The following is an 18793-nucleotide window of genomic DNA, read 5'->3' as shown; positions in this document are numbered from 1 at the left end:
TGATAATATAATTTTCTTTTCTTTATAAGTCATATCCCTCTCTAAAACTGCAGGGATAACCAAGGGATTTTTTTCTCCCTATTCTTCAAAGTCCAGGAATTTTACTAGAATATATTTTGTGTTGGTAATTTTGAGTCGATATTTTCAGATATGAAGTGCAATCTTTCAATATGTAGCTTCATATTATTTTTTTTATATACAGGAAAGTTTTCTTGAATCAATTTTTAGTATTTATTTGTTCCTTTGGCTTGATTTTCTTCTTTGGGAACTCCTATCATCCATATGTTTGATCTTTTTATCCTATTTTCAATGTTTGTTACTTTTCTAGAATAATTTATATTTTTCTTCATTTGTTTTTTATTTTTTAGAAAAATTTTCTTCTTTTTCAGTTTTCATTATTCTTAGGCATTACTGGTTTTTGCCTTTGTACTCTTTTTAGTTTAGTCTTCATTTATGTGATAGTTTCTTCCATTGCTAATTCTTTCCTGAGGTCTATCACCTCACTTCTGAGTTTTTTAAATTCCGTCCAGGCATATATTAATATCTTTTAGCTTATTTTAAAATAATAGCTTACAGTCTTGTTCTGTTTTGCGGACACATCTTTCTGATGTTCTTTCATTATCTGTAGGGAAGTTATTCTGCTCTATTTTTTCTCTTTTACTTTTGATTTTGTATTGGAGTTGACCTTGATAATTTGCCGTTGCTCATTTTTATGTGATATTAATTTTCCTGAACTTTTACCATGAGGCAGGGTTCAGAAAATTGTGTCCAAATTCAGAGATTTCCATCTTCCCCTGTTGTTATAAAGTGTTAAAAAATAATGTGTTTTTAGGATTTCCTGACTCTGTTCCTCCCTCTGGCTGTAAAGCACTTGAAATATGGCTAGTGTGACTGAGAAGCTGAATTTTAAATTTTAATTAATGTTGGTTATTTAAATTATTTCAATTAATAATTTAAATTAATTAATAATTTATTTTAATTAATAATTTAATTAATAATTTAAATTAATTAAAATAATTTAAATAACCACGCGTGGTTATTGGCTACCATATTAGAGAATGCTCCTCTAGCCTTTTACTTTCCACCACATCTTCTGCCCCATCCTACTCAATTCTGATTTCCTTCCACACAGTTGCTTATTGTGGGACCCTCTCCTAGAAGGGAGTCCAGGAAGGTCAGTTCTGAGATATCACAAGGGGAAGATTGCTTTAGTCCCTTCAATCATTCTTACTGTTTAAGTTGCTGTTAGTGTTTTAAAATGAATAACTGGAGAACATTTTGAGTTCTTCTGTCCGTCCAATAGCTCTATTGCTTCCCTTCTGCCCTCCTCAAAATTGTTTATAAATACATATCTTGCAGCTTTTGGTTGTCTTCATTGTTTGTGTTTTTAGGTTTATGGAAACACTATGTCACCTAGTTTTATGGTAAAGGTTGTTCATGTGTTTTTGGTTTTGCTAATTAGTTGATCTGTTTTTGTGTGCTTTGTTTTTTAATTTGGGTTTTGAGAGAGATTGAAATTTATGCTGCTATAACCACATCTTTCTACAATGCTTTGAATAACATATTTAAATAATATAAATAAGATTTTTTCCATTAAGAAATATGTCATGCTCATCATGGAATTTCTTTTTTTAAAGGAAGACAGGAATCCCCATGGACCCACCAATCAAAGGCAAACCACTGCTGACATTTTAGTGTATTTTCCTTATGTTCCTTTTCTGTGCATGGTATTTTGCAGAGTGGTGAGCATAATGTATATATAATTCTATATTCTATTTTGTCGCCATTACATTGTAAGTGTTTACTATTACAAAAATTCTTAAGTATTATTGTTCAGTATTATTTACTACATCTCTAATGTTTGGTCATTAAAAACTTCTTTTTTACAGTTAATACTTTGCTCTGAGATGTAGAACAATGTGTAATCCTATGCAAGCTGCTAATGAGCAACAACAGCTATATCAGTAGCACAGGAGTTCTTCTAACAGATGTTAATAAATGATTAACCACTCTAAAGAGGACTCCTGGGACTGCATTAATAATTGAGGAAACAGGTGTAGTCATCTCTATCTTGCAAATTGACTTCAGCTGTATAGAAAACCATTTTCCATTGGTGTTTTCTTTCCTTAGAGCTTATAGGTTTGCTGTGTGTGTGTTTATATGCACATATGTATTTGTGTATACATATATGTGTGTCTATGTATTTATAATCAGTCATCTGTATCTTTAGCCCTGATCTTTCTTTTGATCACCAGACTCGATCCAAATTGCCCTTGCAAAACCAATATATACCAAACTAAACCCATTATCTTTTTTAGTCTTTCTTCTTTTTTGTTTCTTACCTTAGGGAGTGAGGTACATCTACCATACCAGTCACCAAAAATAGATTCCTGAGAGTCTTTCTAGACTCCTTATCTTCCCTCCCTTCAAATCAATCAATTCCAATATTTTCTATCTCTTTAATATCACTGGTTACTCTTTCTAACTCTCCATACCCATTGCTACTACTTTACTTTGGCCACCATATTTCACGTGGGATATAGCTAGCATTTCCCAAGTTTACCAATGATTTCTTTTTTGTTAAATCAAATAGGCATTTGACCCTCCTCTACCATTTGACATTGTTGACTAATTACTTCCTAACTTCCCTCTCTCGGTTTCTAAGACTCTACTCCATTTTTCTTTTCCTCACCCTCTGACTCATTTCCTTTCTGTGCTTCTCTTGCTCAGCTTTGTTCAATTATAGTCACTGATACTCTTATTTTGCAATCTCCCATGCTGATCTTACTCCACCCATGGCTTTCAATTATTTATCTATGTAGGATATTGACTCCTAAATCACCATTCCAGTCCAGGTCTCACCTCTAAGATTTATCTTTAGATACCTCACTTAAATATTCCAACCGCAAACTCAATATATTCAAAACCCTACCCTTTATCTCTACCACCCCCCGCAAAGGAAGCAAAACTAAACAAAATTCTGCCTCTCATCCTTTATTTTCTCTTTTCCTGAAATATCTGCGTAGGTGATCAAGCTAGAAACAGTGTGCCATCCTCTATTCATTCTTCTGTCGTCGACTACCAAGTAGTACCAGTTCCAACTTCTTAAAATCTAGCTAAACACTTTAATAGCTAAATGACTCACATCTAAGCCTCCTAACTTAGCACTTACCTACCTCAATTTTATTTTCCATATAATTGGCACAGTAATGAGTCCAGATAGAAATCGCTGAATTTCAATTTCCATCTTTGTCAATGATACACATACAAAGTGATGCCAGGAGGGTTGGCAGGAAAGAGAAAGAGCAGAATTTGATAGTTAAAAAAAATGTTTCCAGATATTTTTCTTAGTGTCATTTCTGAAATCCCACAAAATAAGCCCCAAATTTATGTTACAATTGTTTGATGCCTTATTTAAACTGTTTTATTGGACATTTTCCATCTGTTAATCTCCCTGAAAGAGACCAAATTGCCTTGTCATAAACTTCATGTTCACTGGCACTTACACTGGGTAAACTACGTAGGGGCCCAAAGTTTTAGGATGAATTGGGAAAATAGGATGGGGAAGTTTAACTTCATGATCCGTTTTGGTTATTTCATTCTTAGTTTATTAATAGGATAAGGAAAGCATGTGCATTATAAATCAATGATCTGTTGAATAATGTTAACAAATAGCCAAGTAAGCAAAAAAGTCGAAGTGCTGACTAAAATAAATTTTGGATATTTTCAGTTACCAAATTTCCAGAGGCAAAGGGGAGGGACATTTGGACCCAAATATTTACTTTATTTGGGACCCTTTTTTATTACTATTATTTTAAAAGTAGATGCCAGATTAGGAAATCACCTGCTCTATACCCATTATAATCTTTTGTCTCAACAAACTGCAAAAAAAAAAAAAGGACTATTTTACTTTAGTTAAAATGTTGTGTTTACAGTCCCAAACATACTGGAGACTTTGCTTAAAGACTCATGAGCACTGGCTCTGCCCCAAGAGGCTAAAAATTAGGCAGGTCCCTGCACCTCTGGTGTCCCAAGTTTCCTGCAAAATTAGAAAACTAGACTAAATAATCCATACGTTCCTTTCAGATCCAACAATCCGATGGTATTCATTGCAGTTGCTCCTTAATTAGATCACGAAATGGATCCCACGGCTGTTTCTCCAGTGAGATCCAGACGTATCAAACTCTGGCTTCATCGAAGCATGAGACAGGAGCAGCTTCACACCATCTCAATAGCAGGGACAAAGAATGAGCCTCTACTTCCAAAGGAATGACACAACATGTTTCTAAAGTGACTTACATTGTCTTAATTTTTGAATAATTGAATGCTCAGAAAATATGCATGATAATCTTCATTGTCATTAAGACTATGAGATGGGTTCTTTGCCATTTCTTGGACTGTGGAGAAAAGCATTCGGAAAAGACATCTCCACAACTCAATAGTGAAATTAGGGTGCGATGCCCATACAGGGGTCCCTAACAATCTTCTCAATATCTTGTCCTTCTCCTTGTCCTGCAAATAAACCAAGAAGCTAGCAGTGGGAGTAAGTACTCCCCAAGACACACATCTAAGGTCCAAAGCAAACACAGGTACAAGCTGCCAAAATGGAAAGGTCTCTTCCTCATCTTCAGCTGGAGGAAGGCTGGACGCTTATTCTTTACAAGCGGGTGGGCAGACGCCCAGGCCATCCGCTGAGTCCAAATTTCCCGAGCTCACTCCTCGGGGCACTGCCGGGAACGCGGCCCCGCCCCTCACCTTGCCTGCGCAGCACTCGAGCCGCTAAGGTGCGTGAGGCGCTCGTTGATTGGCGGCTGCGCGGCGCTGCCCCGCTGCCATTGGCTGCCCGGGCCTCTTTGTTCCCGGTCCCCGCCGCAGGCCGGCTGCAGCTGACTGGGCGGCGGAAGTTTGACGGCGCCGGGCGTGTGGCTGCGGCAGCGGCGCCGGACACCTCGCAGATCCCCCACAGTACCCGCGGCGGAGGTGGAATCCAGGCGAGCCTGAGAGTGAGATCCGGGACAGGAGAGAGAACTCCTCCGATACACAAACATGGACCTGGAGGCCAGAGTGAAGAAGGTAGGGGGGCGCGGGTGACGGCCGCTTCACCTGCGCGGAGTGCCGCCCCCTTGCTGCGGGCGGTGGGTGGGGCGCACGGGCCTCCTGGCGCGAGCGGGCTCCGGATCTCCGGTGCCCCAGGCCTCCGGTGCCCCGGGCCTATGTACCTGCCCCTCCGGGTAGAGGGGGTGCCCTGCAGCCCGGTTAACTCCTGAAACCCGAAAGCGACGGAGAATCGGGCGCGCGAGCGAGAGGGGCCGCGGGGCATTCTCACTTGTCTAATCCTGTCCAACGGTTGGAAGTGTTTGAAACTTTACTTAAAATGTTTCAGTTGCGCTTGTTCCTCCCAAAAAGAAATGGATGAGGTTAGGGCAAGTTCGGGCGAGACCATGATACCACTTCTTCCTGTCTCAGGAAGTTCAACTTTATTAAGCCTCTGTTTAGGAGCACTGGTGTGACTGACAGCTCCTCCCCTCCCCGCTTGGCTGACAGACTCTCTAAAGTGAGTGCTGAGTTAATTAATGTACTTTCTTCGCACCCGCGGCTGGTGATAACGTGAAAGGTGATGTTTTGTTTGTTTTTGGTCATTCATTTCTTGCCTTCCAAAGCACAGCCTCCCTCTTACAAGTTCTCTCTCAAAGAAACGTTCTCCCTTGTTGGCGGCTAGCCTGAAACGGCGACGCTCACCAGTGCTTTTAGTGCCCGGAGACGGTTCCCGCCTGTCTGGCCCCGGGCGTCAGGACTCACGGTCGTACCTGAGTCGCTCCCTGGTTCTAGGGACCTCAGGTCTCCTGGGAGAAAGGGATGGGGACCAAACTGTGACTCAGAAGGAATACTGATGTCACATTCCAGTGTAACGTTCTGCGAGAAAAGATTTATTCCATTGAATTGTTCATATTTACTTTGCGGTAAATTTCAACTAGCTGTGCCTTATCAAATAGGGAAGGAAATTTTGCAGAGAGAGAGAGTAGAACCTACTTTTCTTCTTTTGCCTATCATGGTTCCCAATATTGCGATTAGTTAATCTTCTAAAATTCCTGACTTGAGCATTAATTCTGTTCATGCCCAGAATTGGATTTTTGAAAATGCAAAATATTAGGTTAGGAAGCTGTTGAAAAATAATAACTTGCAGTGGGAAAACATTTCTTATAACAAAATAAGCATTCAAAAGGGAATCTAAGGACAGGAAAAGATAATGTAACTTTTAAAAGTAGCTTGATTGTGTTCTATTCTCTTCCCATTTAGCTTCTTAATTCTTTTATTTGCTTTTAAATAACACTAATACTTTTTGTTAATCTTGCTTACCACTAAGAAAGCATTTGGTTGCTGCTTAATTAAACTTCTGTTGATGAATACTGTTAATTTTTTTTTGCAAGTGAGTAACAACTACTTAATTTAGTACTTTTCTAAAATTTGGGGGTCTTGTCTGTGCTTATAAATTTTGATTAAAAAACTACTATTAAAAGTCAACATTCTTTGTGGGGGAGGGCTGAATAAGCGAAGCAGAGAATTTTTTTAGGGCAGTGAAACTGTTCTCTCTGATACTATTAATAGCGGATACGTATATCACTACATATTTGTCAAAATCCATAGAAAAACACCACCAATAGTGAGTGAACCCTAATAAAAACTGTGGACTTTGGAGGATAATGATGTGTCAGTGTAGGTTCATCTTTTGTAACAAATAATACCACTCTGATGGGGAATGTTGCCACTGGGGGAACTGGGCGGGGGGTGGAGAAGGGCACAGATATATGGGAATTCTGCCTTTTGCTTAATTTTACCATAAACCTAACAGTGCTCTCAAAGATAGTCTACTTAAAAAAAAAAAAAAGTCAGCATCCAAAACTGATTTTGAAAGCAGCTGAGAAGATGAGGAAGAAGTAATTCTGAGGGAGAAAGTCCAAAGTTAAGAATTATGTGTGCTGGCAAGGGAAAATCCAGGCATATTTGTAAACAATTTCCTTAGTTTCAAAATGTGCAGTGTGGTAAATAATGCCCTTGATACATGTTGTAATTTTTCTCCTCTATCTTCCTTTTACTTTAAAATGTTTTCTTTTCAACTGAGTTTCTTACCCTTCTCTCTAATCCTCCTTTCCTTCCCTATCCGGGAGAAGGAGGGTTCCATAAATTTAAAGCTTTTACGGATAATCCCATGACAATAACAGATCCTTGTTTTACTACCTTGTCATTGCTGTTAGTTAAGGCAGAGTCCTCAACCAGTAAATTGAAAACTACTGAAAGACCCCAAAGATGTCCAGTTTGACTGCCAACCATACCCTCTCTGTGCCTTTGTTGGACCCTTAACAGACTCCATGTTCTTTGGATTCCACAAAAAGTTTCCCAGTACAGAGTTTGGAGAGCCCAGGAAAGCATTTCATTGTCTTAGCCATAATCTAAAAAACAAAAACAGACCAAAAAAAACCAAAACAAACAACCCTTGTATTCCCTTCAGGAATTGTTTTCTAACACAGAAAGAAAGAAACATTACAAGATTATCTCTAATCTACTGGCAGAGCCTTCATACCCTATTTTGGTACCTAGATACTTTTCAGGTCTCCCTTCTTTTTGACTTGAGTATACAAGAAAAGTAATAGTTTGAATGTAACTTTAAAAAAGCCAGGTTGGAATTTGAAACAAAGACACAACCAACCATTTAAATAAAACTAAATTTAACTTCTGTTTTAAGATATGTGGCATGTTTTTTTCCCTTCTAAAACCCGTATACTGTTGATTTCATAAGTAATTTTCCCCAAGCAGATGAAAAATGTTATTTATTTTTTTCATTTTCATTTTGTATAAGGAGAATTAAAGCAGGTTGTCCTTATTCCACAACAACCTAGGTGGATGATCCTATTTCAGGATTCTTCGTTTATAAAAGAAGTTGGTGTCCACATCATTTGCACACATTTGGATTAATTACCAGCGAAAAGCCACCATCACAAAGACAAGGGATTTTTTAAATTAGATTTTGCTTTGTTTGAAGTTAGTTGTTGCTAGGATGTGATAGCTAGTTTGGTTATGTAGAGTTTTTGTTTTAGTAATATTTTAGAATAGAATTTGACTTTTATGTCTTTGCCCTGTCTTCTAAGTTATGCATCTATAGCTCTCATGTCTTCAGTCTCTTCATTAGAATTGACTTTGTGTAAGCAGAGCCTATGTCTGCTTGGAAAAAAAAACAATAGCCTTTGAGAAGCAGAAACAGAATCTCATTTTGTGGTGAATGGTAAATCATGGCCTACAGCCAGCTGTTTTCCTCTTTTCTTTCTGTGTTACTCTCCCATGAGAATCACTTTCTTTTTTTTCTTTAAAAACATACCAGAGAGAAAGAGAACTTCAGTAATTTCCGTTTGCTGCCTGGAATTGCTACAGGGCTTTTAATTTTATACCTTTTTCATTTTTGCCTTCTTTCTAACTTCTGCCTTTTGATCTTTCCTAACATCTTGCATTTTTTTTCAAGTACTCTTTTCTTTGTTTAATTTTGTTTTTAAAAGATGAGATGCATTTTAAACAATACAGGTCACTGCAAATCTCCTTCTTAGCATCTAAACTTGTATTAAAAGCTTCTGTCACTGGCCAAAACACATGGTGAAACAAAGTGATTGCAGTTGGAAAAAGTACTGAACCGCAAATATTATTTCTGTTAGAAATTAAAATGAGCCTTTTCTCTTAGGTGGCCTCTGAAGTGGAAAAGGCAAGTAAATAGTGACCTCGATGCACAAATCTATAGTTGAATTTCTGTTTGAAGCCATTCTTGCTGCAAGAATCATTGGCAAGCCTGGTGGCAATGGAAGGGCAGGGCAAGGCACTTACAGGACTTTGTTTTAGAGCAGTTACTGTGTCTCTCAAAACAAGTGCAGAAGAAAGTAAAGTAGTCCTCAGCTGTGCTTTTATCTCTGCCAACCAAACCATGATGTGATTCATTACATTAATTGGATATGAAAAGTCATTTTCTCTAACTTGTCCTGAATATTGCTTTGAATAGAACTATAGTAGATTTTCTATTGATTTTGTTCCATTATGCTATACTATGGAGTAGAATTGGGGATTTTTATCTCAACTGGCCATTAGCTATGTGCCATCGCCTCCTCCCTTGACTTTGCTTGCCCATCTGCAATACTGAATCTTAGTCATCCTTCAAGAGACCTGCCCTCCACCATGGACTGTCCTTCATGAAATCTTGTTCCTAAGCTAGACGCAAATTCTCTTTCTTCTGAACTCCCAATCATGTTATCTGTAACTCTTGGGACACTCATCACTTTCTCCCTTTAGATTATAGTTTTCTTCTTAGATTGAAATCTTATTGAGAGATGTATTCATATCCTATTTATATTTGCATATATTTCATTTGCTGTTCAAAGCAATCTTATGAAGTAGACTTTAGCCTCATTTTAATGATAAAGAAACTGAGGCTTAGGTAGGTTAATCCGAAACTAGCAGAACCTAACTATGATCTTGAGCCATAGTCTTCATAATTATGTTCCTTCCATCATACCACTTAGCCTTTGAGTCCTCTTATATCCCTGCCCAGCTCACTAAATATATGGTGAATGAATTACCTTACTGTAAAAAGAGAAATACCAGAAGGTACATTTCAACATTTTTATTTCTTTAAAGTAATTATATTGGAGGAAGTGCTTTATATTCCAATAAAGTTACTTCCCTATTGGTTTTTTATATTTTATTTATACGTTATTCATGTTGTATTTATGTCCTTTATTGTAAGTTGCCATTGACCTTCTTTGGATAGAAACAGTCTAAATGAAGCAAAAATAAATAGGAACTTTTGGGAGACTTTCACAGGCAAAAAATTTCATTATCTCCAATAATTTTCTGGACTGCATATTATAGGATTCTTCCACAGCTTTTGTTGGGAGCTGTGGTAATGCCTCTTAACCTACTTAATATGGTCCTGAACAGCAGCGACCTTGCATTTGGCTCTCTCCTTTGAGATTTCAACCAGTGACATCTGAAACTGGATAGAGACACTTAGGGTTGAACTATAGAAGAATCTGTTCTATCTGCTAAACTCCAGAGTTGATAGAAAGCCTTACACGTACCATGGTAGTGCTCAAAGTGCCACTGGAATGACAGACCAGACACCTAAGAATAGAAGAGTTAAAAAAACTCAATTCTGAGAGGAGAAATATTTTTGGTTGTTGTCATTGTTTTAAATTTCCCATTTTTCATACAAAAAGATCTATTAAGAAGCAGTGAGAAACACCAAAATGATCATCTGTTTCATGAGGATCTCATTAGGCTCCAAGATTATATCACCAGTTTGTGGGCATGTTAATTTGAATGTAAGTTTTTACAAACCAGATCAGCCCAGTGTGTTCAGAAATTAAAAAAAGGTCAGTAAGTACACAGTATGTGTGACGAGCTATAGTGTATAGAAAGATCTTCTGTAGTATGTCAGCTTTCCCACTTCTGTTTATCAATATGATATGGTTAAAATCACTCTGAGCTGAGAGTTAGTTGATCTGGTCCACTCTAGTTTCTGTAATGTAGGATACTTTGGATATGTTTTCATATCTATAAAAATCTGTAGGAGAACCAGGTGATTTCTAAGATTTCTCCAAACACTGTTACTTTTCTTTGACTGTTGGAAATATAATCAATAGTCTACAAGTATAATAATGTTCCACAGTGCTTAAAAATCACACGAGCCAAGAATATATAAATAATATGTGATTTTAATTAAATGGCATAGTATACTAATTTTTTACTGAATAATAAATAATAATTTTATAGTGAATATTTTTCATAAATCTCAGCTATTTATGAACTTGTTTTTACTTAATTAGTTCACCTTTGTAATATTTGTTGGGTATTTGAAGATAATAAGTTTAATTTAAATCTGTAGTATGAACCTTCAAATAAGTCTAGGAGTGATATATTACTTTCCTTGGTATGTAATTATAGGGAAATGAAAAATAATGGAGCTTTTTTTATCTTTAAAAGTTATCTCTCCCAGAATACAATGATTTATTTAAAAACTGTGTACTTTATGTGCAAAGCACATAGAGACTAGACTCTGGAGATACCTTGTAACAGAACTTACACTTTTGAGAACAATGATAGAGCAAAAAAGTGAATGAAAGTAAACGACAAAGTAAATGATAAAGAGTAAATGCACTAGGATTACACCCATCAGTGCACTGTTTACAGGTCAGCAGTACACTAGACTTCTCACACAGAGTGGGCAGTTTTAATGGTAATTCTTCACATTGGTCCCTGGTTTTGCAAACTTTGTGATTACGGATTCTTATTTATATTAAGTAATGACAAATGGAAAAGAAATGAGAAAGCAACTTTTACGTGAAAAAGCAGTTACATTGTGAAAAAGCTCGTAAAAGGATAAGGGTATAATTACAACCTTACATCTGTAAGTACACAAACTAAGTCTTCCTGATTACAGATGCCTCACAAAACAGTCATTCTTGGGTTGTGTTTCCTGTTTGCAGTCATTACTAGTTTTTGTTTGGTAACTACTGCCATGGTAACTGAAACTATAATTTTTAAAAATCTGTTTATTAGATCATTAATATACAATACATACAGGAAATTACTTTGCGTTTTGTAAGTGGTGATGTTCAGAGAATATTATGCAAATAATGAATTAGGAAATTAACTTTTTCAAGAAGAGGAAAATAGAAAAAAAGACTAACTAAATTGAAAATAGGTATCAAAAACTCAGACTTTCAAGGTTTTTAAGAAAAATAGTTTGGTAATAAGTTCATTCTTGTTCTTTGAGTAAATAATCAGGTATTAAAATTTGCCTTAAACACTGTTATTAGAGAGTTAAATTTAGATGTTATGCTTTTCAGCTATCCAGCTCTAATCTTTGACACTCCTATAAAAGAGCTCCAATAAAATTTAGAGTAGTTTCACTTGTTTGTTTTTCTGAGCACCGATCTACCTAACTTCCTACTTAAATAATGGGGATTTAGAGAGAGAAGGGTATGCATGACTTTAATTTTTTAATGCAAGTTCATGCTGTGACCCTAAAATGAAGTCATTGCTTTTCTCTTTCTTCCTTCTTAACCAGCCAGTATAATCACTATTCATTGCAGAAAATATTAGGAAAGAACAGAATGTGGTAAAGAATGACAAGAAACTCACAAGGTATAACAGAAAAGTGCTGTGGAAGTATTTCATGTTCCTGTCACACTGAGTACATAGCTATAAAAATTGGTTTATTCCAGGTATCACTGGCTTTATTTTGGTCATATTAAAAAAAAAAAAAAAGAGAAGAGCACAGTGTGAGATTACCAGTTTCTCTTACCCTTAGGTTGTCTGCTCAGAATGGAGGACTGCTCAGGTTTGAGCAAAGCTTCAAGTGAGAAGCTGTGTGAGAAGCCAGGCAATGAGGATTGCTATCTCATCTGCTAAATGACAACAAGGCTACTCCTGTACACATATATTTAATCTCTGAAATGCTGTATCATCTGCAAATTGTGAATAATTCAGCCTCTGTTTATTATAGTGACATTCTGACCACCATGCAAAACTGTAAAAACGTATTTCCACTTATTAGTTGCATAACTTTTTATATGAACAGTGAGCCTAGCAAAGAAGAGGCTGAAAGCCTAGCACCAGTGCCATGGTACAAAGTTCATTAGTAAGTCTGTAGCCACAGTGAACTTGCCCTTGTTTTCTTTGAAGATAAAGTGATGTCATGTTTCATTGCAAAACAATTATGCCAATGTTAGGTGGATTTTATCTTTATATGATTAACATCATGAAAGCTTTGATAGAATGATTCACAAAGATAAGGAATCTGCTTTATTCCTTTCTGGTTATTCCTATAATAAAAATAATTGGGGGCTGAATAAAAGAAAGTTACCCTTTGTTTTTCATAAAGAATATTAAAAGGGCAGTTTAAAGTAAGACTACAGAATCTCAACTCCATTTCTATCAATATCACCTGTTGAGCTTGTAGCCCTCAAAACACTGTGATATCAGCTTTGACAGAAAAAAAAAGGTAGGTTGGCAGGCAACATAGATAAAGACAGGTTGGCAGGCAAGACAGATATGTAAATTAACTGCAATGCTAGATAGAATAAAATAAATGCTATAAAACAGTGTTTCTCAAAATATGTGTGGTACAGAACCATATTAAAAAACTCTGAATCTGTCATAGGCCAATATTTTTAAACACCCAATAAAAATGAATTACTAAAAAAAGACAAATACAAGGCCAATTTTTTAAAAAAAATTATTAAGTATATCAGACAAAATTACTATCAAATTGCTTAATTCTTAATTGCTTACTCTCAGTTTCTTTATGTCTCATCACAGACTGCTACACTTTGAGTAGTGCTGCAATAATAGGAATACAAACCACCAGTATTAAGTCTCAGAAGCAGAAGTAATTAATTTTGATTGAGTGGATTGGGCGTATTTTATGGCAGAAACGACATTCAAAACGACATTTATTCTTTTTATTCGAAAGGATAAAATTTGGTTTCATTAGACAAAGAAGGCATTCCAGGAAGAATAAAAATAGCATGAACAAAACGAACATGGGTGCTAAAAGTCAGTAAACTCTTGGTATTTACACCATTACATTTTCAGTTTTGACTCTTTTAAAATAAAGCCAAGGTATATATTCAGCAGTAATTTGTCATTTTCCCAAGTTACAGGTTAGACTTAAAGAAGTATGTCACTGAGCTAGTACAGAAGCCTAGCCTGTGGCTGAGGATCTATACCTCTATCCTAATCTTGATTTTTATTTAATATGCTGTGTCATCTTTTGAGCTAGAGGAGAAAATGTCACACTGGGGTCTAGCTGATGTAGGCTGGGCTTGGCTCCAAGCTATGGGTTGGGACCATGTTGACTCTACTTATCTTCTATACTTCTTAGGTCATTGGATATCTTAAGCAAAAGGTTGGAGCACTACAGGGCATTGCAGCAAGGTTGATCCTGGGTTCAACTGTAGAATCCTGGGTTCAGTTCTTAGCACTGGCACTTACTAGCTGTGAATTTGTGAAAGTTACTCAACTGTGTAAACCTCGGGATCCTTATCTGAAAATGGGTTACAGCCAGCTGTCTTACAGGAGTATAAGGATAATGGAGATGAACATTTTCAAGCACAAAGTACGGTGCCTGCACATAAACAATAAACAGATTATCGTAATCATTATCTGTGTAGAGGGAGGAAAATCCTGCATAGATCTTCAGACCATTTAATAGGCACCTGAATATATCATCAAGATATATTGACACGTTTTCAGAAAATTATCGATACTTGGTACTTTCTTGAGCACAAAGAAATGTTCATTTAAAATATAATACTTTGGATGCATTGAATTATTGGATTTAATTTTTTCCTTTTTATAGTTTGCAAATTATTTCGATTTTAATTTTTTATGAAGAAAGTAAACTTAAATAATCATTTCTAGTATTTGTTGAGTATGTACCAAAGCCATATTAATTGAGTTCTCTAGGGGGCATTGGATTTAACATCACCAGATATTCTGGTCCAGTACAGGGAACAGGTATGTTTTCCTGGACAGAATCTTCCTCAGAGTTTTTGTGGTAAATTGCAAAAAAACGGCCCCCAATTCTTTACAGCACCTCCCATTGAGAAACAGTGTCTATTTTCCTGCCCTTCGATTATGGACTACCAGTAGACTGGTGGAAATAATGTTATGTGTACCCCAAGCTTGGACCTCAGGAGACCTTTTTTGCTTCTAATTACTGTCTTGGAAGTCTGCTGCTACCATGTGAACTAGCCTAGCCCAGCATGCAAAGATGACAGACCACATAGAACAGATGAAGCATCTCAGCCTGAGGTTCCTCTAAACCAACTTTCCTAAGGTGACTACAGATCCAGTGAGCCCCGCTGGGTCAGAAGCACCATTCAGCTGAACCCAGCCCAAGGTGCCAAACTTCAGAAGTATGAGTGGAATATCATGAACAAAAACTACAGAATAAAATGGTTGTTGTTTTAAACCACTATGTTTAAGGATGGTTTTTTAGACAACAAATCATAACTTGCACCCCCTCTATTACTAGGATATAAGTCGTCTCAGACTCTCTCAGTGAAAGCTATGGAGAGGGGTTAGAACAGGCTTTTCTCACTCTGAATTACCCTCATAACCCTCTGTACACATGAAAAAATAAGGAATCAGGACACTCTAGTTTCCTTGACATCATTGGCCACTTGAGAATAGGCCCTCTTTCTAATCTAGACAAACCCAATTTTGATTGCTTTGTTATTCCATCAAGATTAAGGAAAATTAAACTAATATGCAACTGAAATTTGATCCTAGTTATAAAAAGGTGGTGTATGCATGTTTTGAAGGTCATCTATTTACCCTGAACCACTAGACAAATCTAAAGTGATGTCTGTGTACCTTTTGTAGTGGGGAAGTCCTTGGGCTATAGTCTAAATATAGAACAAAAAACATGAGAAATCAAAGCATTTCTCTAATAGATGAAAAATCAAAAGATAGTTCGAAATTAGTTAAGGTTCTTATGTTTGCACACCACACCACATAAACATAATTCACTTTTTTTCCAGAGTAAGGGATGGTGTGAAAAGGCCAGGCAATAAGTAAATAAGCTTAAGGCATCTGGCAGGAGGGTTCCAGCATCTCTCCACTCCTTTCTCCATTTGCAAGATCCCTCTTTGTGCTGTAACAACTTTGTTGTTGTTCTAATGCCAATCCTAGGCAAAAGTGGAAAATGAGATTGTCTTTTTTGTACACCCCTATCTCGATTTTCTGTGCCTTCTCTCCATTGGGATTTACTCTCCAGGTTCCCTTGAATCCTCCTAGTGCCCTAGGCAGTCTCCTGGGATGGATCTCAGCCGGTGCCACAGCCTTTCCCTTCACTCTGCTCTGTGACAAACACACCTGTACTGTCCTCTTTTCTTGCACGTGCTTTGATTAGATGGTTAGGAAATTAGTAGCAATGAGTCACTTAATTGTGTAATCACCTTCCCCATGCCCTCACCCATCTTTATAACAGGTTACTCCTAAAGAAATAATACTGTAGCCCTTAGGCATGGCACCAATGATGGCAACATTCCAGTTTAGGGATATACAGAATCTTAACATAGGCCTCTCAATATTCAGCTGTGAGAATCTCCTCTTTGGAACCAGTGAGAGGTAGTGACACAAGACCAAATTAGGAGTGTTCGTCATGATCTAAATTTTTTTAAAGAACTCCTAAAGATGCCTTTTGAAATCAAGTTTTTAAAATCCCTTTTATAACTAATAGTTGGGAGGCTTTGAGGGCTGTGTGTAAAAGCACATGCTATTGTAGAGTCCTTTCGTGGAGCCAGATTTCAGCCAATTCTAATTTAAAAGCCATTCCAGCAGCAATCATAGCCTATTAATGGTGACATTTTTATAGACTGTGTTGTTTTTCTCAAAGTCACGGATTCAAGAGGAGACCTTTTTTGAATAGAGTCCACAGAAGAGCTATTCTGTTGAACGTTTCAAGCAACTTCCTTTGAGCAGTAGTATAAAAATAATTTGATAGTCGTCAGTTTGGAAAATGTTTATAAGGAACCAGCATAAACTAAACAGACAGAATACATTTCTTTTTATCATTTGCTTACCTAAAGTAAGTACAGATCTTTAAAAAAAAAATCTAAATTATTTTGTCCCTGATAATACAGTGAAGATACATTAGGATTTGAGTAAGTAAGCAATATTGGAAAAGTAGTTATGAACAGACTGTAAAACTATCTAATTTGAATCAAGTTATTTGCATCCTGATAGCACAAAGTAATGCCATATATATATATATTTTTGCTTAATTCCATCACCAAATATGTAATAGCATAACGTTTATATAAATCCTTTTTCTTTTTACTTTTATTCTATGTTCATTTAGGAGGACTATGACATATAGAAATTGTGAAATTTTTCTCTTAAGTATAATTCTGGAAATTTCTTGCTAATTAAACCTGATATTTTGTATTCTCATTTTTGACTGGATTCTATAACACAAGCATGTGTGCATGTATATATGTTGAGATGGATAGAGAATAAGGCTTATATTCTACCCTGTCTTCTGGAATACTGTTCCCTGATCCTGACTGAGTGAATAGCTAACAAATTGAGGAGAATATGAATATTTATAAGAAAGGAGCAAAGTTCTATTTTACTATGCCCATTTAGATGAAGAGACATTTAAATATTTGAAATGGGAAAAATAAAGGAAAGGGTAGTAGATAAGCACCCCCTTGTATCAGCTCCTCTCTTTGTAAGATGTCTGTCTCATCACAAATCACTTAGTCTTTGGATTTAAAGTCAAAACAGAAAAGAAGTTGTGGTAGGTGGACTCTAAGATGGCCCCATTGATTCCCATCTCCTAGAATTCATACTTGTGTGTTCCCCTGCCCCTTGAAGGTGTGCTGGACCTGGGCAATTGCTGCCACAGAGTAATAATGTGGCAGAAGTGATGGTGTATCACTTCCGAGATTAAAGACTTCGGTTTCCACCTTAGGTGCTCTCATTCTCTCTGGGATCACTTACCCTGGGGGAACCAGTTGCCTTGTCATGAGACTCCCCTGTGAGAGAGCTTAAAAACAGGTCTCCCTGCCAGTTGAGCCTTGAGATGATTGCAACCCTAGCAACCTCTGATTTCAACCTTGAAAGAGACCCTGAGCCAGCCCACCCAGGTATGCCACTCCCAGCTGCCTGACCCTCAGCAACTGAGATGACAAATGTTTGTTATTTTAGTCACCAAGTTTTGGGATAATTGCAACTAATACAGAGGTTTCACATTATAAATCTAGAAATTTAATGATTTAAAAAAATGGAAAGAACAGTATTTCAGTTTTTGCCTCCTTTACCCCAGGCCACTGCAATAATAATGTACGAAATCTTCTTTATAATATAGCAAGTTATTTTCAGTACTAGTGGTAAGTCTACACATCTTGAAGAAAGATCTTTCAACTATGAGATTTAATTTGTTCATTTGTATTCTTTTACAACATTTCTCTCTTGCTATAACATTGGAAGAGGATATTTTACATCAAGACCCTGGAGATTTTCTTTGACTCACACCCTATTCTTTTGAGGGCCTTCTTGTGTGTGTGAATTAATCACCTCAGGGCCTGTAATGATAGTGCAGCTGGTGTGCAGACCTTCAGGTTCCTTATAATCGATTTCACATTTGTCTCGGAAGGAGGAGCTTCTGGCTAGTGACGAATAGGCAGTCTTTCAGATCAAAACCTATTGTTCTAGAGAAGTTACAGATGAGAGGAATATTACTCATTTAAGTTATTACTTATCTTCAGAGTCTCATTTTGGAGAAAAAAACATGATGACTTTGTAGCTAAGAGCTCAGGATTTGGAGTTAGAAATGCCAAGATTCAAATCTCGACTATGCACTTTTCAAACTGGGCAATCTTACACAAATCAATTTCTCCACACCTATTTTCTTATTTGTGAAATAAGGATGATTACACTTTTTCATAGGTCGTTTTGAGAAATAAACAAGATGATGTGTGTATTGTGCTTGGCAGGTAGTAACATCTTAACAAATGGTGGTTGAGGCATTTTTACTACCACCTCCACCATCACATACCACCAGTACTTATCAAGAAAAAGTGTAATTAAAAATGTTTTAAGGTATCCTACTAAAATTAAAATTAATTATTGTTTCCTAGAAAAAAAAAATACCAGGATCTACTTCTGAAATGTGTTACCATAGTTATTGAAATTGTAGGGATGATTTGGGTAATCTGCTACAAACTGATCACATCTCAGACTA

At 36.7% G+C, this 18793-nt stretch overlaps 1 protein-coding gene across 1 annotated transcript in view; it reads left to right on the top strand.

Moving 5' to 3' along the window:
* The first annotated feature begins 4870 nt into the window (after positions 1-4870).
* TES (testin LIM domain protein) overlaps positions 4871-18793 on the top strand; it is a 47674-nt gene continuing 33751 nt past the window's right edge. Inside the window, exon 1 of the mRNA XM_039860560.1 lies at positions 4871-5073. Within this exon, the coding sequence (XP_039716494.1) occupies positions 5047-5073 (27 nt within the window). The 5' untranslated portion in view covers positions 4871-5046. The remainder of the gene's footprint in view (positions 5074-18793) is intronic.

The sequence above is a fragment of the Pteropus medius genome, unplaced genomic scaffold, assembly GCF_902729225.1.
Source record: "Pteropus medius unplaced genomic scaffold, Ma_sr-lr_union100, whole genome shotgun sequence".
Taxonomy (NCBI): Eukaryota; Metazoa; Chordata; class Mammalia; order Chiroptera; family Pteropodidae; genus Pteropus; species Pteropus medius.
Note: the sequence above shows the minus strand (reverse complement) of the source record. Positions and strands in the feature narration are given on the sequence as shown.